The 20477-nt window shown below is 48.0% G+C and overlaps 1 protein-coding gene across 3 annotated transcripts in view; it reads left to right on the top strand.

The window, feature by feature from the left end:
• The window catches only part of NBAS (neuroblastoma amplified sequence), a 195222-nt gene that overhangs the window by 129533 nt on the left and 45212 nt on the right, over positions 1 to 20477 (top strand). For all 3 annotated transcript variants that reach the window (XM_014461993.2, XM_023759896.1, XM_023759897.1), the window contains exons 36-42: positions 1913 to 2080; positions 4048 to 4161; positions 4482 to 4605; positions 7291 to 7367; positions 7705 to 7842; positions 14638 to 14867; positions 15390 to 15500. In XM_014461993.2, the coding sequence (XP_014317479.1) occupies positions 1913 to 2080; positions 4048 to 4161; positions 4482 to 4605; positions 7291 to 7367; positions 7705 to 7842; positions 14638 to 14867; positions 15390 to 15500 (962 nt within the window). The remainder of the gene's footprint in view (positions 1 to 1912; positions 2081 to 4047; positions 4162 to 4481; positions 4606 to 7290; positions 7368 to 7704; positions 7843 to 14637; positions 14868 to 15389; positions 15501 to 20477) is intronic.

Genomic DNA, 20477 nt, shown 5'->3' with positions numbered 1-20477 from the left:
CTAAATTAATTAGCAGCATGCAGCTACGAATAAAATGTGCAGCAGTAATCATTTCAGGGTTTTGCCTAACCTCTTTTTTCTTTCTTCATTACACGAAGTTGAAAGAGAACTATTTTCCTCATTAATGCCTTTGGTTACACTATAATCGTGGTGGATTGCCCCCAAATTAAATCTCCTCTGTGGTCCAAATGAGCTTTTTATTCCACTTTCTCTTCGGCAGTTCTCATTAGGGGATCTCTCACAGAAATCCTTTTATCACAGACATTCCTGCGTGTGAGGATTTTGCTTATCTTCCAGAGCAAACTTTCACGTTTCATATGTTTTAAATTGCCTTTCTTTATTTTATTTGATATTTATTAAGTTTAAATTCTTTATTGTGTAAAGTTAAATTTCCTCTCTTGAGTTAGCCATCATGTGTAAAGTTTAGGTTCATTTGGTGAAATGGAGTAGTTGTTTTATAGCCTGCATTATTTGACATTTTCGATAGATTTGATTTTCCTGTGCATGAAGTGGTGTTCTGTTTAAGTGCCCCATTTCTTACCGTGTTTATATGTTTAGTTCTACTCTTGGGTTAGTTGATGACATTCAAATCATTCGGCACGCCTTCTCAATTAAGAAGATTCTGAAGATGAGCAGGAATGGAAAGTGTGACATGAAATCTTATTTGAATAACACTCAGCTACCGCAAACATTAACATGTTAGGCTTTAGAAAATGTGTCTTCAAACATTTAGGTAGAGCAGTGACCCCGGACTTCTTACATGTCCACAGATGCAGAGGACACATCAGGATGTTCACACACTCAGAGCAATGGTAATGAACAACCATTGTCCCTGCCCTTGAAAAGCTGTTGTCTAGTCAGGAAGGCAAACAGACAAACAAAAAACACTTTCACTATCAGTATATTATGGTAGTGTCTTAAAGGGTGCCTGCAGTGCTCTGAGCGCAGAGGATGGGGTGGTACGCTGTCTCACCAGGATTTACAGCAAAACTATTCCGTCAGGGAAAATACAGAAAAACATCTTTGTGACCTTGGAGTAGCAAAGATTTCTTAAATAGGATACAAAAATGCTAATCATAAAGTGACAAAACTGATAAATTGGACGAATTTAGAATTTAAGAACTTCTATTAATCAAAGACACCATTAAGACAATGAAAAGATAATCTGCAGAGTAGCAGAAAATATTCACAATTCATATATCTAACAAGAGATGTGTACCCAGAATATAAAAATAAACGTTATGAATGAATAAGAAAGACCGACCACAGAAGCATGGGCAAAATACAAGAGCAGACATTGCACAAGAGAGGAAACTCAGCCGGCCAGCGAAGGCATGGGCAGGTGTTCACTCCATTAGCCTCTGGAGAGGGAGCCCCCAGGTGTCAAAACCCTGCAAAGCACAAGGAGCCCATTGCTGGCCAGACCTGGTCAGGAAGAGGAGACGCTGAAGGCTGGCGGCCTGTGGGCAGCACAACTTGTCTGACCTGTAACTTGTTTTTGTGCCCGATGGTATTCTAACACCTACTCTGCAGTGGTATTATAAGACTTAGCATTGTTTGAGTGAACAATTTATTAATCTAAATAGTAAACACTTTAAAATGTCTTGTCAAAGAAACAAGCATGAGGGTATCTCCTTGGCGGGCTATTCCATTGGTAAAAAATCAAGAACCCATTTGTACCTCCTCAGGGTTTCTGGAAGGGATTATCTGATGATGCACTATGAAGTGGTTTCCTTTGTTTTCTTTGGTGAGTGAGGAACAGTAGGCCAGTAGTGCTTGCTTTCACGTGATTGTGTTATAGCAGAGATGGATTTTCCAATTTATGTGTCTTCATGCCCTATCATCCTAAGGAGCCACCTCATCACTCTCTGTTCTCATGACAACGCTCCTCTCGGCTCCTTCTCCATCACAGGATGCAGCCGGCGCTCCCGGCGGCAGCTCAGCGGACCTGCTCCACTGGACCACGGCCACCACCATGAAAGTCCTTTCCAACACCACGACCACCACCAGGGCGGTGCTGCAGGCCGTCAGCGATGGGCAGTGGTGGAGGAAGTCCTTAACGTACCTCCGGCCCCTTCAGGCAAGCACGGCTGCTTTCTAAACCCACTGCGCGGGCTCTGCCCACTGCACGGGCTCTGCCCACTCGTGTACCCTGCTCGCGTCGCTTCCACCGTCACTACAGTCCTATCTTCTCCAGATTGTTCAGATAATCTCTTAGGAAATCGGGGCCTCCGATCAGATGGGCGATGAGTGATTTACTTTATAGAATGCAGTGTCCTCCATGGAGTACTTGCAAATACGTTCAGGCGTTTTCTGTGTATCAGGTACTGTGCTGGTCCCTGGGGTTGGGGAAGCACTTGAACCTATAGAACGCAACAAATAAAGCAACAGGCCAAATATTTGTGTGATAGTGCAATGGCGGGGTATGGAGTGCGGTGAGGACCAGCAAGGTGTGTGCAGGACAGTGAGTGATATTGGGGAGTGGAGTTCTGACTTCGAAGGGAAGTCAGGTGTCTCCGGAGAGCAGGAGGAGTACAAAGCCCTCTGTGAAGGAAGGTGCTGGACATCTTTGTAGAAAAGAAAGGAGGCCAGTGTAGGGTGAGCAGGGTGGACCGCGGGAAAGACAATAGCTGAGATCAGAGAGGGCGGGGAGGCCTCAAGTGGGCTGCAATGAGGACCACGGCTGGGCCCACAGGTTTTGTTCTGAGTGCGATGGGAAGCTGCGGGAGGATTCAGGCAGCGCAGGTGTGATCCAGCTGGACTTTTACTAAGATCCTGTGACGGCCGTGTGGGCAGCTGGCGGGAGAGAGTCAGGAGCAGCGGAGAGACGGACCTCTGTTCCGGTGCTCCGGTGGGGCGTGGTGCTGGCTGGGGCCAGGGTCGCCAGGGAGGAGGCGGGAAGTGGCTGGCTTAGAGGGGGGTGTGGACCTGCTGAGGGTCTGGATGTGGGGTGCGCAGGGAAGAGGAGAATGCAGGATGATAGCCCGGACAGTTGGGTTTGTGAAGGTACATACCATGGACTGAGGCTGTGTGCCTGCTTCGGTGTGAGCCTGTAGCGCTCTCATTGTTGCAGGTATCACACTGGGTTATGATTCCGGTTGCTGCGCTCTCTCACCTGTTGGACCTTTCCAGGGTGTATGTCTTAGGTAAAGTGTTAGCGTCGTGCCCGCTGTCTAGTTTTTGTTATGTGTCCCTTGTAAGTGTTACCATCATTGGCAGCGGGCGGCGTCACTGTGTCCCTCGGCTGTGCTTGGCGTAGAGTAGGTGCTCAGGACACGGGAGGGCAGGCGATGCCTTTCCTTGCCCTTCCAGGGAGGAGCTGTACAGTCGATTTGACGAAAGTAAAACAAGTGTAATTACGGGAGGAGAGATGCTGAAGTGCTTGCTAATGAGGAATGCTGATGGCCAGGCGGAAGGGTGCTGTGGGTGGGGGTTGAGGAGGAGATGGAGACTGGAAGGGGCCCGGGACGGGAGGGGGCTCTCAGTGGGCGGACAGTATGGACAGGAGCCTAGAATGGGAGAAAGCGTGGAGGTGGGGTGCGTTCAGCAGGCCAGTGTGGGTGGAGCGAAGAGCTAGCCTTTCATGTCAGCTAACATTTACTCACTTAAATGTTATCCTACGTAGTTTAGACTTGACACTGTTGGCTGTTTGCATTGTTCAAGGCTACTAAAGGTTTTCTGAGCCGGGGAGCAACACGTACGAAATGATGTTTTAGGAAGTTTATTCTGACGAGTGTGGAAAGCTTGCTATATGTGTAATAGCGGTCGCTTCCGTGTTCCTGACTGACTGAGTCAGAGTGACCAGGACACTCGGAGGCGCTGCAGGGCCCCCCGTTGGTGATTATTCCTCCCAGCTCTGCTGGCGTCGGTGTCGCGCTGACACACTCTCTTTAGATCACACAAAGCACTTTGATTGCTACTCCTGAAATCCTCCCCCCCCCCCGCCCCGCCTCCCTCCCTCCCTCCTTCCCTACCTGCCTGCCTCCATTCCCTGCACTCCAGCTCTCTTTTGTTTTATCTACCGTTTTTTCACTTTGTTCTATTTAGGGGCAAGAATTTGGTGACGCGTATCGAAGCGGAACCACAGCCAATGAAGGTCTAGAAAGACAAGGCTGCCACCCTTTCTATGAGTCTGTCCTCTCCAATCCCTTTGTCGCAGAGGTAAGGACAGCACGCCTAAGCACGTCGCTGTGCCGGTCGCCCTGCTGTGGGCATCTCAGTATAAACAAAAATCGACATTTTCCTGAGAATTAACTTCTGTGGCTTCCTTCTTAACCATGTTATTCACTGGTTTTCTGTGATTGGTTTTTTGTACATAACAACATATTATGAGAGTAAAATAATTTTACACAAAATATGCATTAGTAAGTGAGAAGTCATCCTTCCAGTCACCAGCAGATATAAAATCTTGCAGTTGTGTTTTCTAAGAATGTCTTCATAGAAAAGGACCCCCTACCCCATGGCATTCTTCCTTTGTCCAGTCCCAGGTCACCTACGGCACCTACCAGCACGTCCCCGTGGAGAGCTTTGCAGAAGTGCTGCTGCGAACTGGCAAGCTGGCCGAGACGAAAACCGAAGGGGAGGAGGTGTTCCCCACGACAGAAGGTACGCGCCTCAGATTAGGAGGACGGTAAATAAATCCGAATGAATGACTTAGGAAAAACGGTGCCACACTTTTCAGTAATCCTGAATGGCTTAACCTGACATCATCATTCATTTATTTAAGACATTTATTACCTTCTATTCTTCTACTTATAATATTGAGGACTTAAAAGGATACATATGATAGAATTCCTATTTTATGCTGCTAATTATGCAAAGTGATTCTTATAGTGAACGGTACTAAGTAACCAATAAATATCTCTTTCTCTTGTGTGTTAATAACTCGTATTTGCTTCATGGCATATAGATATGGATTTCATCTTCAGAATTTTCTGTGTGGTGGCATATCTTTCCACGTAGAGATATTTTTAAAAGAATTAAAAATAATATATTCAAGTTTACCAAAGATACCTTTCCATTTGTTCCTAAATACGTTGTTATCAATAATTCTAATGTCTGAAACAGATGTCTTTGACTATTTTAGATTACCAAATATTTGTCAGAAACTCAGCACAATTGAAGAGTTATAGAGGATAAATGACCCAAATTAAAAATCTTAAAAATGTGATTCTTGACTTGGGTTCAGAAGTAGGTTATAATGTAAATTACACTTCCCAGCATGATCTGACTTTTCAGATTTTTTAATAAAGTTGAAGAAAAGGTTTTTATGAAAACTAGCTGAAGAAAATTGATCATTACTTATTTAGCTAAATGAATGATTTAATGGCTAATGATTCCCAAATCGATAACATGAGCAGCTTTCCTCTGTGATTCAGTCCTGGAATGAAACGGCTCATAGACCGCTTTCCGGGCACTCATTGTGCAGTTAGTGCTTGCAGGCCCTGGCCGAGGTCTCACCTGGTTTGGGCGGGAGGACTATTTTAGAAAATTGCACTCAAGGATTGATAACCAGCATTGCAGATTAAATTAAATTCATATGCACTGCTAAATGTAGGACAGGCCTCTTTAAATATATATATATATATCTTAACGTAACATCACTGTGACTCAGTCTATAGCCTGCATGCTATTTGGGGGGGTCCCAACGAGACCCTGGGGGATCGTCTACATCAGATCCTTCTTATAATTTTGTCAAGTGTTTCTTCCAGTGACTTGCAGATTCAAAGACTGAGACTCTTCCTGGAGGTGGGGTTTGCGTTCTGTTTTGCAAGACTCTTTGGGTGTCAGTGAGGGCTGCCGAGGAAGTGTTGATGCCCGGGTGGAGTGGGGCCACTCACTTCACTCCCCATGGGTTTCCTGCAAGCACCCAGCTATTAGCTAGCAGGGGCTGTGGGCTGGGCACTTGGTGGTGGAGATCAGTGGGCTGTGGTCCAGTTGTGGGAGGAAAAGTTGTCATGAGGTAAGTTCAGCAACACTTGTGTTAGGGATTAGGGAAGAGAAAGAAACCCTTTCCTCTCAACCTGGGGGCACATGGGTGGTGGTGTACTTGACACCGGCCATTTTCCCAGTCTCGGAGCAGGAGGTCCCGGGCTGTGTGTGGCCGGACAACCAGCGTGTGAGCGCTGGAGACAGGCAGCACACCCGGTCCAGAGGGCCTGCCAGGAAAGCCGTTTGGGAAGTAAGTGACCGACAGGGAGCTTGAGCATTTGCCAGTTCTCAGAGGGGATTTTCCCTCTTCTCTTCCCCTGCATTTTGCTATGAACACTTTCAAATGTGCATAAAGTTGAGACAGTTCTACAGTGAACTCCCGTATACCTTCCATCAGGATTCGCCAGTTACCATTTTACTGTACTCTTCAGCCCGCCACCAAACTCGCTGCCCGGCTGTCAGCTAAGCTCGGATTATACGACGGCCTAATTTCTAGTCCGAGTGAGACACAATTAGGCAGGGAAATCTGGGAAAATATCATGTGGTCTGCTTCTGAAGTCAAATGTCACTTGCTCTGGATCGTGCACAGTGTTCCCCTCCATCAGCCGGCCAGGAGGACCTGTGTTCTCTAAACACGGGTCACCTTGTGACTGCGCTCCTCCTCTGCCCGAATGAGCGGCCTGGGTCCTTGTTCACACCCCTGCTCAGGACACGGACGGTGTTGGCAGCCTATGCGCCTTCCTTAAAGCTGTGACATTTGCCAGTTGTCACTTACATTTTTGTGTAGCAAAGCTGTTAATGGTCGGGATGTTTTACGATATTGTGTAATCAAAGCAAGTGGCTGCTGTTCTCTGTGGGCTGTGATGAAGAGCGGTGTTCCTGGCAGGAACAAAGCCATGTCATCATCATGGTAGTAATCAAAGATTTGTCCTGGATTTGTACTCAGACAGATATTTTGTTGCTCTGATCGTTAGTACATATAAGGCCACCTTCCCCATTAGCTGCCCCTGATAAACATAATTTTATAGCATGGCCCGGGCCTTTAAAATCAAAGGATTCGCTTTAAGGAGCCATCCTCTTTGATCTATTGGCACTCAGACTTTGCGGCTACACCAACAGGATTTCCTTGTGTCTGAGTAACAAACAAGCATCGTTTGTCTGAGTTAAGGCAAGGTGGCCATTTGACATGGTTCACGTGTCTGTATTTAGATGGGGCTGCGTAGACTTTCACTAAGTGTCGCAGGGAGTCCTCTGAGCCAGTTGTCTGTTGAAAACCTATGGGACTGAAGACATGGTGCTCAGTAACTACGCATGTCGTACGGATCCTCAAGTAAACTAATGCATTTCCCCTGTGTTCAGTTCTCTTGCAACTAGCAAGTGACGCGTTACCCAGTGACATGACCTTGGCTCTCGCTTACCTCCTGGCCCTCCCGCAGGTAAGTTTACCCTTTCTAGAAAGAAGGACCTAAAAGTGAATTAATTAAAGAGCTACTGCTCATGGGAATTGCTTGCTTTACATGAACACTGTACATTGTAGAGAGTATATCCTACAGTGTTAGCCAGAATGCTGATTTTAAATCTGCCTTTGCATGCATAGGGGTCTGCCTTTATCATGCCTCCTGAATTTTAAATGTTGTCATATCAAGGTGAGAGCGAGTTGATGTGATGGAAACTTTGAGTCAAAATTCTGGCAGTGATGACTAGCGAGGTCATGGTTTATGATGGTCTTGATTTCCTTTCAGCTGAGTTCACACCCATCACGTTCCCTCCTAGGTGTTAGATGCCAACCAGTGCTTTGAAAAGCAGTCCCACTCGGCTCTGTCTCTCCAGCTGGCAGCGTATTACTACAGCCTGCAGATCTATGCCCGGCTGGCTCCGTGCTTCAGGGACAAGTGCCATCCTCTTTACAGGGTGAGTCCTCGTGGTTTCTGCCTTTTAAAAATATATGTATTTTTTGCCAGAACCGGTTTGGCTCAGTGGATAGAGCGTCAGCCTGCAGACTCAAGGGTCCTGGGTTCGATTGCGGTCAGGGCATGTGCCTTGGTTGCGGGCACATCCCCAGTGGGGGGCGTGCAGGAGGCAGCTGATTGATGTTTCTCTCTCATTGATGTTTCTGGCTCTCTATCCCTCTCCCTTCCTCTCTGTAAAAAATCAATAAAATATATTTAAAATATATATATATATTTATTGATTTCAGGGAGGAAGGGAGAGGGAGAGAGAGAGAAACATCAATGATAAGAGAGAATCGTTGATAGGCTGTCTCCTGCACGCCCCATACTGGGAATCGAGCCTGTAACCCAGGCACGTGCCCTGACCGGGAATCAAACTCTGACCTCCTGGTTCATGGGTCATTGCTCAACTCCTGAGCCACGGCGGTTCCTACCTTCTCCTGAGCAGAGGTCCAGTTGTTCCACAGTAGTTAAAGCCTGTGTTTACCGCTTTGGAGGTACCATCTGCTCTGCCCCCAGAATGCGTTCCAAGTGGCTGACAGCCTTTGTTCTTCCCGGGCATCTGTAAGAGGTAGTTTCTCATGTTTACTGTCAGTGCTGAGTCTCCTCCCAACTTTTCTGCCATTTGCTCTATTTTACAAAGGTCTTAGGAAAGGCTAAAGTAGCAGGAGAGGCGGAATGAAGAATTGGCTTTTTAATGCACTGCCCAAAGGGAAGGTGGCTCTGTCTAGTTCAGGATAGTTCAGGAAGGCAGGCAGTGCAGTTCTATGAGGAGTGCTCACTTTTATTTTTAAGCCGTAACCATGAGAGTAGCAGTTGTCCAGTAGCAGTTGATAGCTACTGCTTTGTATAGTTACTTTATTCCATACCCTGGTCATTTTCCTTTGTCTTGTTTTTATATCTCAGGTGTGTTTTCATGTGAAATATGAACTAGATTAAAAATTAATGAACAGTTCATTAGTACATATGTAATAATCAAATTATGTGCGTGTGCTTTTATCAGGTATTTATCAGGTGACTGCTTTGTGTCAGGCAGTGTTTAGGTCCTGGGAGAGCAGCAGGGAACTGCGTGTATAAAAGCCCTCGTTCTTCCAGGACTGACATTCTATCGGGGATGGCACACCATGAACAGAATGAGTAAATAAAATATATACTGAGTTAAATGTTGATAGGAGCTATGGAAACAAACAGCCAAGGGTAAGAATGTGTGTGTGTGTGCATGTGTGTGTGTGTGTGTGTGTGTGTGTGTCTGCTTGTCTGAGGAGTGCAGCTTAAACATGGTCAGCAAAGACCTGAGTTCAGAAGGTAGCCTTTGAATAGAGGCAAGACGAGAGCAGCACCAGCTCTGTTTCAGGAGAAGCCGGGACTCTGGGTGTGGACCTGGGTGATCTCTAGCAGGCAGGCCTGGCGGACCTTTCCTGGGGGGTCAGGGTAGGGTGCCTCACCCTGACCCCTGGGTCCAGTGTCAACTGCATGTGACAGGAAAGGCCTCAGTGAACGGGCCACTCCGCCTTCCCCAGCCATGATCCTGACACCAGCTCTCCTGAAGTTCATGTTCAACGGTTTAGAGTTAAAGTTTCTCTGAAGTTAGCACCCTGTCACCCCTCCAGGCCCGTCTGTAATGCCTCCTCCTCCCACTGTCAGCAGGTGAGGGTGAGGCTTGAGCTCAGTGGAGCCCTGGGGGCAGCCTCCTCTGCCTCCCAGCAGACACCCTTTGGAGCAGTTCCTGTCCGGCACCACGGGGTGCTGTCTGCTCCCCATGTGCTCTTGCTGAAGGCAGGAGCCCGTCTCCCCACTCCCCAGGCCTCCCCCTGCAGCTCCTCGGGGTCTGTGGGCCTGTGCGGAAGGTGGAGTCCTGTCTTCGGCTGCAGTTTCGCAGTTGGAGGGCGGATCTTGGGTTTGAAGGAACCCTCCTGGCACAATAACTGATGTTTAGGTACAGCTGAGTTTCCCATCGATACCTAATGGCTCATTATTTGGGTCTTTTCAGCATCTTCCTGTGCATAAAACAGCACCGCTGAGTGTGGAATTAAATGTGGCTAGCTCCTGATGAATCATCGTGGAAATTGAAATGAGAGTGGTTTCCATTTGTTGCCTACACATAATAGTGCTCGGCGAAGCATCGCTTGCTCTCAGCTGTCGGCCCGACTGGATTCCATTGCCATAGCCTTTCCACCCCCCGCCGTTCTGTGCTGCGGGGATGATAATTTAGGCAGATTACGAGGTTTGAATAAAAGCATCGATATAATTGGGTGCGTTTTTTCTGAGAAAAGGCCTGTGACTCTTGACAGAAGCAGCGTCCTGAGCCCCCAGCACGGGCTCTGGGACCTCGGCGGCTCTCTGGGTGACCTTCCAAGCAGCCCCTGCCGCCTCCGTTATGCTGCTTAGTGATATAGAGGGATGACTGGCAAGGGCTCAGTTGGACAAAAATTTTTCTTCTGGTATTTGTCCTGGTTAACTTGGTCTTATGTTCAAAACACAAGGTGCACACGGCCAAGAAACTCAAGTGGTGCAAAGGGGGCACCATGCAAAGCCAGCGTTTCCCTCTGTCTGCCAGAAGTAGTTGGTGGAGAGCTGTGTCCGATTGACAGTTTTTTATACAAATCTGAGTGGGCCATACACATTGTTCTGTTCTGTGTTTTCACTAATATTACGTTTATAATTATTATAAATGCATCGTGAAGTGTGATCTTTTCTAGCATTCTTTAGAAAAAGTTTCAGAAGATAAAATCATAATAATGGAAGCATATTCTCTAGTCTTGTATTCTAGAGAAGCAAACCCAGCAGGGCTGAAATGCAAAGCGTTATGGTAGACTATTTCTGCAACGTGGTGTGCTTTTTTTAAAGCTACTTGATTGAAAGTACCGAGTATAAAATTATCTCAAGCAAATAAGAACCCTAGAGGGGAAGCACACCACCTGTTTAAAACTTTCCCCGCAATAATGCCCAGAAATGGAGACCATAAACCAGAATGGATTGATTACCTCTAACTAGCGAGCAGGAGATTAAGTCATGGAGCATTCTGTTGTCATGAATATTTATGAATCTTTCCTTGTTACAGGGACTTGACCATATTCTTTAAAGAAATCATATTTTATTCACCCACTCCCCCCGAAGAACTGCATTGCCAAGTGTTGGAAAAGTAATAGAATAATTTAACTCCATGCACTTTCATTTTTAAATTCGGATGCAATTCGGTTTTCAGCCGTGGCGTGCTGCAGCCTCCCCTTGAATACCGACCGTGGGTGGTTTTGAAGCCCCTGTCAGGTCCTTCCGAAGCTTGTCAGAGGCTAACAGCTTTCAGACCCACAATGATGCATTGCATTTGGTGGGAAACGGAGAGGTTTGAATGTGTTCTGCGCAGAAGCAGTAACTTAGGTGCGAGGCCAGGAGGTTGGAGTCCTTCCTTCCCGCAGGGCTGCGGCTGTGATGCTGAAGTGTGGGTTGGCATCTGTGCAGCAGGCATGACGGCCTCGGTGGGCATCGTGGGGCTGGTAGGAGGGTGTCTGTGCAGCAGGCACGGCAGCCTCCAGTGGGAACTGTAATGTTCGCTTGGTGTGAATTAGTGTATATATGAGGTGAAGTGTTGGGGTGAGTTAGAGGTGCTTTGGAGTATTTTGAGAGAAATTGTGATAAACCCAGGTGTAGAATTCTTATTAAAATACTAGAGGCCCGATGCATGAAAATTCGTGCAAGAGTAGGTCTTCCTTCCCCCGGCTGCTGGTACCGGCTTCCCTCTGGCACCCAGGACCCGGGCTTCCCTCCTCCGGCCGCCCACAGGCACCCAGGACCCAGGCTTCCCTCCTCCGGCCCCAGCTTGGTCAGGAAGGACGTCCGGAATGATGTCCAGAAGACATCTCTAATTAGCATATTACCCTTTTATTATTATAGTTTGGAAGTAAGCATGGACACTCAAGTTCCCTGAAGAAGGGATAGGAAGTGGTGAACATGTCAAGGAAACGGTTTGTGTAGAGCTAGAGCTGACAACATCCCATCCACTCGGTCTCATCAATCTCTGTAGGGCTCCGTACAGGAGGAATTGCGTCAGCGTCACTAATGGAAAACGTGAGGCTCTGAACGTGAGGCAGGGACCATGATCCGGGCTCTTTGACCCCAGTCCCCATGTTTAGTTTCCCATAACTAATTGTCCCCTTTCTTGGAAGACTTTGTGAGTTGCCTCTTCTCATTGGTATTATGTTTTAACACAAAATGGGGACGCATTGAAAACCTTCTGTACACTCAGCACCTCCTTATGATCCACAAACGTGGAGACACTCAGAAACCCACCATCAGGGAATTAGCAGGATGCCCCTCATGCCCCACTTCATGAGGATACAATTTTAAAAGGAGGCGCCTGCATATCCAGGGATTGAACAGGAAGTGGTATTCTTGCCCATGATTCTGAAATTCTCTGTTACTACTAAAGAGGAAACAACAAAGGGCTTAGGAACAGCTCAAATCAAATATCCAGTTGCACACCTGCCTCTGAGTGTCCTCTGTGGTCACGTGTCTTGACACCGTGTGAGTGTGTGCAGGAAAGGGGTGAGAGGAAGGTCAGGGCAGTCGATGTGCTGTAGAGTGACAGCATCAGCCCATTCCTGAGGTCAGTCGTCGGCCACAGGACTCTAAGGCCAGGCCTCACTTACCCTTGGCGGGAGCTCAGTCTGCACACCCGTCCCACCCAGACCCTCCCCTGCCACAGATATGACAGAATGGTTCTGGGGGGCTTTGTGCTTGGAGTCACAGCCCCGCCTGCCACTTACCCAGAATGGCCTCGGGCCTCCTGCCCGCCTCCTCACGCCTGTAAAACAGGGTACCAGCAGGCACCTGGCCCCCAGGAAGGCTAGCACTGAATGAGGTTCAGCTCATGTTGCCGAGCACTGTGCCTGTTCCAGCCTGAAGACTGAAGTAGTCAGTGTTTGCTCTTAAATTTTTCTTAGGAAAGTGAACGAATGTGGTGTACAAAGAATAGGAAATAGAAATTATGTGCAGGGGGGCTGGACTGTTTCCGCTTATTAAAGGAGAAGAGGGAAGTAGTTTAAGTTGCGTAGGATTTTATTGACTATAATTTGTTGATCTGAAATTGCATTTCTAACAAAGAAATTGGTCCTGAATATTTGCTGAACTAGTTGCACACGGGTTTGTAGCTGACTTTGGAGAATTAGTTTCCAAAGCCAGGCCTTTTGACTGAAGACCGCCCCCCCCACCCCGTCTTTGAGAGTAGGACTCAGTGTCTGCCTAGAGGTTGGGGAGAATTCTAATGTTGCCTTTTCTCAAATCCACCTGTTGGAACCCAGAATTTCTTTAACTGGCTTTTATCGGTACCCCCAGGTTCTTCCTTAACAGGGTCAAGAGGGAGAACAGCAGGCTAGGTTTGTAATATGGACTTGGCATTGACAAATTCCCGTGTAGCTCAAAATAATGGCTTACACATTAGAACTGCTGACAGCTTCCTATAATTTGGTACATGTCTGAGACACAAAAGCAGATTCTGGAGTTTTTCCTAATTTGCTTATATTAAAATATATACTGTGTTTTCCCAGAAATTGGGAGTGATTGAGTTAATGTTGTTCTCGCCATCAGTCTCCCAGAGTAATTCTAAAATCATGGCTGAGCTGCTGTTGCTTCGTTGACACCCAAACCAACGTTAATATAAATAAATGTGCCCAGTTAACCACATATTTTTCTTCCCGTCAGCTGTCAGAGTCGGGTTTGTTCTGTTTGAGTAATTTCCCATCGTTAGAGCAGCTGCTGGGGATTGTAGAAGAGCATCCCATTGAGCCCCAAGTCGAGCAGAGGAGAAACTGGTTGGGCGCCTTCTTCGGCAGCGGGAGTGCTGGTGATTCTAGGCCAGTGATGGCGAACCTTTTGAGCTCGGCCTGTCAGCATTTTGAAAAACCCTAACTTAACTCTGGTGCCGTGTCACATATAGAAATTTTTTGATATTTGCAACCATAGTAAAACAAAGATTTATATTTTTGATATTTATTTTATATATTTAAATGCCATTTAACAAAGAAAAATCAACCAAAAAAATGAGTTCGATTGTCACCTCTGACACGCGTGTCAGGTTCGCCATCACTGCTCTAGGAAGAGGATGTTTCCCCAGCGCAGCCCTGGAGAGGACACTTCCCCTCGCTGTCGGGCGTTATCAGTGGCCACTGAGCTGCAGCCTCGTCCCTGAGAGCACGCAGAGGCCCCGGGAAAGCTGGTCCAGGGGCCCTGAGGACGGAGACCACTTCCAGGCGAATGATCCGTGGTCGGTAATGGGGACACAGCCGTTGTAGGTGACGGTAGTTGAAAAGGCAGGAATATATTACTTACGATAGCTCTAAGACCAGATGGAGGAAGAGCCGAGCAGGAGCCGAGGGACCTGCTTGCACTCGGTCCTGTGCCCTCTGTGGTCTGCAGACCGTGCCCTCTGCGGCTGTCTTCTCTGGGCCCTGTGAGCCTCGGTTTAGTGCCAGCAGCAGGTGCCCGGTAGACACGCCTTCTTCCTATAATTTTAAAAAATATATATTTTTATTGATTTCAGAGAGGAAGGGAGATGGAGAAAGGGAGAGAATCATCAATGATGAGAGAGAATCACTGATCGGCTGCTTCCTGCACGCCCCACACTGGGGATCGAGCCCACAACCCGGGCCTGTGCCCTGACCAGGAATCAAACCGTGACCTCCTGGTTCATAGGTCAACACTCAGCTGCTGAGCCACTCCTGCGGAGCTTCTTGTAACTTGTTATTGTTGTTGTTACTCACAGGCTGATCCCAAAGAGCTTATCACGACGGTCACCAGGCACGTGACTCGACGTGGACATGAAGCCTGGCCCGAGGACCTGGCCTCACTGACGGAGCAGTTGCACTACTACAACGAGCGCCTCCTGGACTTCACGCAGGCGCAGCTGCTCCGGGGCCTACGGAAGGGGGTGGATGTGCAGCGGTTCACCGCAGACGACCAGTACAAGAGGGAGACCATCCTGGGGCTGGCGGAGTAAGGGACCCTTTTGTCTCAGGGGGGATTTGAACGTCACAGAGCAGGTTGAGTCGGCAGGGCTCCTGATCACAGTCCTTTGTATTGACTTTCAGGGTTGCTCTAGACAGGGCCTTCCCTCTCTCATCCCATCACAGGAGTGGGCTGTGCTCCCCCAGTGGGAAAGGGCTGTCCTGTGACTTGCAGGATGGTTAGCAGCCTCCCTGACCTCTACCCACTGGCATGCCAACAGCATTCTCCTCCTCTTCCCCCATCGTGACAATCAAGAATGTCTGCAGTCAAGTCACATAGCCCCTGAAGGACAGATCGCCCTCGGCTGAGAGCCACTGGCCTAGACAGTCGCAGTGCACCACAGTGAGAGAGAGGCAGTCAAATCCTAGGAAGTGCTTTCCCTGAATTACATGGAGCGTCTGAGTAAGGACTGCTCCCCTCCCAGCCAGAGAGCAGTCCCGATGGGCCTTTTCTGTGCTGCTGGAGGTGACCTGTTTCTCTCTCCTTCCCCGCGGCCGCCGACTCTTGAAGGACCCTGGAGGAGGATGTCTACGGGGTCGCTCTGTCTCTGGCGCAGCGCTACGGCATCTCCTGCTGGGAGGTGTACATGACCCACCTGGAGTTCTTGTTCAGCGACAGTGGGTAAGCGCACAGTCCGTGCCTAAGTTCCTGTCCATGTCTGTCTTTTCCGTCTATTCTAGGAGAATCATGGGTGTAAAGTAGAATCTCACTGTTTCTTCTCAGCTACAGTAGCCCAGTGTCCTTGTACATTCTTTATTCATCTGGGGCACACCAGTATTCTAAGAATCGCCTGTTCATTTTTGTTTTTCAGTAAAAATAGTCCTGAGTTAGATACTTTAACCTTCGTTCATTTATTCAAAGGTTTTTATCCCAACTGTCTTAGAACTTGTAGTCTAGTGTGGGGGACAGATTATAATGGAATAGCACCTTAAGCAGATGTGAACTCAAATCTGTGGAGACACCCTGTAAGAGAGCCCACAGAGCCCCACCCGTGTCGCTCAGTGGTTGAGCATCGACCCAGGAACCAGGAGGTCATGGTCCCACCCCCGTTCAGGGCACAGGCCCGGGTTGCGGGCTCGATCCCCGTGTGGAGCATACAGGAGGCAGCTGATCAGTGATCCTCACCATTGATGTTTCTATCTCTCCCTCCCTCTCCCTTCCTCTCTAAAATCAATAAAAATATATATATTTTAAAAAAGAGAGAGCCCAAAGAGAGGATCTGCCATTGTCAGGGAAGGCTCTCCTGAGAAAATAACTCTTGATCTGAGACGTAAATACTGAGTTGAAATGAACTGCACTGCAAGGAGAGCAGGGACCATTTTCTAGGGGGACAAAACAGGCAGGTGCATAATCTGCTTGACAGGAAGGAGCGCGAGGTGTCTGAGAGCCCTGGACAGTGTGGGCGAGCCCCTGAGAGTCGGGGAGCCGGCGTGAGATGGGACTGGGGAGCAGCCTGAAGGCCAGACCCGCAGCATGATGCAGGCCCCTGGGGGCTGGGCTCTCCCCTAGAGCAATAGGAAGCTGTTAGAGGACCTGGGAAAGGAACGGGAGTCATGGGTGCAGCTTACATTTCATAAGGTCACTGTAGTTTCTCTACTGAGGAAGGATTTCAGGGAGGCCAGGGTAGGGATATGTCGACCAATGATGGAGCTGTTATAGTGATAGACTGTGTGACATGCTGGGAGTAGGGTTTTGAAAGTATGGAAGGAGAGGTGAGAATGGGTTTCAGAGATGTCTAGGGGGTGAACTAGATAGTGCTCAATACATCAGTTAGTAAACATCAACTAGATATGGAGGTGAGTGGAAAGGGAGAGGTTAGGGTCTGCCTGTTGGGTGGTGACATCCCTCAGGGAGACAGGGAATAACAGTTAAAGACAAGGTATTTGGGGGTGGGAGGGGTGGCTGTTGAAGAAAAGGCAGTGGAATGGAGAAGTTATACACATCGAAACGCCCAAGGGCAAAGGTCGGGTAGGCTGTGGCCCTAATTTGGAGTCACACGCACACAGATGACACGTGAGCTGCGTTGTGGACATGCTTGGGGTACCGGTAGGCTGAGAATTGGGAAAGACTGAGCAGACCCTGAGGACCGTCCACAGCGGATGTTGGAGGAAGAGCTGCCAGCAGCAGGGCCAGCAGCAGAGGACGTGGGAGGAGAAGCGGGACTCGGGTCGGGGAGGCTGTGGGAAGGCAGGTTCAGGAAGGGGAGGCAGAGCCTGCCAGGCGGGCCAGAAACGCTTAGAACTTAGCATCATTCATTTTTGTTAATTATTTGAAAGTTTAGCATCTACGTTTTAAGTGTTTGTGAAATTGCTACATGGGTGAGAGTATCATCTACAATAAATACTGAACTGAACTAATCAGTTTTGATGCACAGTAATATGTTTCTTATGATATGTGTGTGTGTGTGTGTGTGTGCGCGCGCGCGCGCACATTTAAAAATACCTTGGCATTTTATTAAATATCCTTTCATTGAATGTTACATAAAAGGTGTCATATCTGTACAAACAGGATGCTTCCCTGGTCTCTTAATATATTACAAATTATCAGGCATTAAATAACATGCGAGACTGTTCAGGGCGGTCATTAGACCTGATTGCAGTGATGATGCAGCCGCCAGCGACTACAGGAGCGGGAGATCATTGCCTCCTGGCGCCGTGCTTGTGAGTGACAAACACAAACACCCTCCTGATTAGCCAGTGGAGTTTGGTGCTCCCCAGCCGTTTGCCTTGCTATTCAATCAAACTTGCTAGCACAGGTATTAGAATCAGCCTTGTTAATACAATAGAAATGGACCAGCATTTATTTGTCGAGTCAATACTAATGGGAAGTTAATAGGTCAGAGTCACAAGAAAATTGATGCTATTTGCCTTAGGTTTCATTCTACTGTTCCTTTCAAAAGACTCCCGCCCCCAAAAGTTGATTTTTCTTAATTTTACATTCTCCTTCCTCTTGATTGAATTTGGAGCTAGGACCTGCGTCAGCGCGTGGACACATGTGCGTACTCAGATGGGTTCGGGGGGAGGCAGCCTCACACAATAGAGTGTAAGTCCTCATTCACGTGGCTGAACACTTCCTCACTGTGCCTCTCCAGCTTGTGTCCCTGCCCGAGGCAATTCAGTTCTCTCAAACTCATTTCCCGTGGTCTTGAGTCGGGTGTGATGAAAACGAAGAGGCTTCATCGTAGAAATCAAACCCCCAGGACCTGACACACGATCGGTGCTTAATTAATGGCAGTTGTTCCTGGAATTTCCCTTCTGCAGAAGGAGAATTCTCATAAACACCCACATTGAGTTCCTTTTGTTATTGTTCTTTATTTTTTCTCTTTTTATTTCTTTTTTTTCCTAAATTGCTGTGATGGCTTTAAGTGGCCACATGGCAGACGCTGGTTTGCTCAGCCTCTTGGTTCTACTGGGGCAGGTTCAGCTCCCCGACGGAGGCTCACCTATCACCATTGCCAGTTTAGCGGCCAATCCCATCCCTGGGCTGTTGTGGACCCGTCGGTGGCGCTTAGAGACAACGTTAGCTGCCAGCGTACATGTGGCCTCGTGGTGAGGGCGCGGGCTTTGGAGTGAGACCACAGTTCCCACATCTGCCCGGAACCCCCCTGCAGCACTGAGCATCTCCTCATCCCCAAGCCACTGTTTCCTCAGTTAGCAGGACTGTTCTCCTTACCTTAGAGCAGGAGTGGGGAACGTCCGGCCCATAGGCCATATCAGGTCCTCGGAATCATTTGGTCTGGCCCTGGAAATAAAATTCAGGCCCAGGAAAAATCCAAGTTAGCATAGGAAGGTTGAATGTAGATATTCAGGTCACAGGTCTCACACGGTTGTTAAAATTGGGCTGTGTATTTGGTTTAGATCTTCCTTTTGGCCTTTGGGGAAAAGAGAACCACGGTTATGATTTGTGTTGTGCATCAGACAAAACCTACCGGTCCTGAAAACGGAAGCTAATTACCACCTTTACCAAAGTGGAAGCGATTCCTTCCATGTACCTGCAGCCTTCCTTTTCATGCCGAGATCCTTCAGGCCCCTCTCGCCCAGCAAAGGCTCCTGGCAGTGGAACAGAACATCTGCAGGACCCATTTTAGTGTTTCCGTCCGGGGAAAGCGCTCAGGCTTTGAGTCCTGCTCACCTGCGCTCACACCCTGGCTCTGTGACCTGCTCGGGTGAAGCAGGCCAGATGTGCAGGTCTGTCCTGGGGGCATGTTAGCCTGTGTCGCTCATCTGACTTCCGAACCATTGTTTTCCAAGTCAGGACCCCGTTACTAGTATATCTGCTTTGTGAGAAGTAAATGAGGTGACATGGTGCTCAGTATAATAAGTGCTTAATAAATAATGCTACGCCTATTTCTGTGCTGTGGTGTCTCTTAAAATATTTTTGTTAAAGAGATCATATGAGACTCTATAAACCAGTCAGAATTGACATTTTATGAGAAATTACAGGCTTCAGGGCCAGGGTTGTCCTACGGCCGAGGAGACGCAGCCTATTCTCGTGGCTGTCCTTGTCACCACTGTTCATACCAAACGCTCCGAGAGGGCCCACCGACTCTTCCTGCAACAGGAAATCACTGAGACACTCATTTGTGATCCTCAGCAGCTGTCTAGGTGCCTTGAAAGTTAAATTCTGTCTTTTGTTTCACAAACACACTTGTTCAAAATGCTGGCAAATGGAACAATGCCATGATGGTTTGCCCACTTTTCCCTGCATAGCCACACGGTCAGCTGCCAGGCGGCCTCGCGATCAGACCTGCCCCATCAGCTTCATTCCCAGGCCATGGTGGGTGAGTGTCTGCCTAGTTTCCCGCAGGTCAGAGTCCTCGAAACTGAGAGGGTAGACTTGTCTCTCTCCGCAGGAATCGGTGGAGGCCTGTTCACCCTCCATCGAGGTTATTAATTTGGATTCATAGAGCTTCCAACTCTTAGGATTCGACTTTGGGGAAGTGCCTAGAAGTGACTGCATCTGAATGGTGAACCCCTCTCCAGCCCTTCCCAGCAGCCCTGTCCCTCTCCCTGTCTCCTTCCTCCCTCCTCTCCCCTCCTAAGTGCTCCTTTCCTCAGCTAATGGAACCGAATTATCACTCCATCTCAGCCTGGGTGAAGAAATAATGCATTTAAATAAACTTGTTTTCCTACATGAATATGAGGCCTTTCAGCACATGCTGTTCTTGAATTACGTTTTTGGGTGATTGACAGCTTGAAGCCATCACAGAACATGCTGACCGTGGACTTGGCACTAACCATTTATTCCTTGTGCTTTGAGTACAACTACTGCTGATTTCTTCCTGCAGTTAATCTCTGAAAGTTAAGTATGCATTATATAAATGTATAAGCTGCTGTTGGAGCTAAATCTTGGTTCAAGAAAAAGCCTTAAACAGTTTCTAAGGGTGATCATTAATTTGATGAGTGAAAAGTCCCCGGCGGTTTCCTGGTATTTCTTCCTACTCTCTTGAATGTGGGCTCTTTGGAATTGTTTTCTAAGTAGAGATTTCATTTCTTTTTCCAAAGGGAAGATCACAGCTTCTTTCAGGGGAAGCCGTTGAATGGGTTATTGATTGCTGGCATCTATAGAAGATCTTAGCACGTTGTAATTTACTGAAGA

This window comes from Myotis lucifugus, unplaced genomic scaffold (genome assembly GCF_000147115.1).
Source record: "Myotis lucifugus unplaced genomic scaffold, Myoluc2.0 scaffold_165, whole genome shotgun sequence".
NCBI classification, from domain to species: domain Eukaryota; kingdom Metazoa; phylum Chordata; class Mammalia; order Chiroptera; family Vespertilionidae; genus Myotis; species Myotis lucifugus.
Note: the sequence above shows the minus strand (reverse complement) of the source record. Positions and strands in the feature narration are given on the sequence as shown.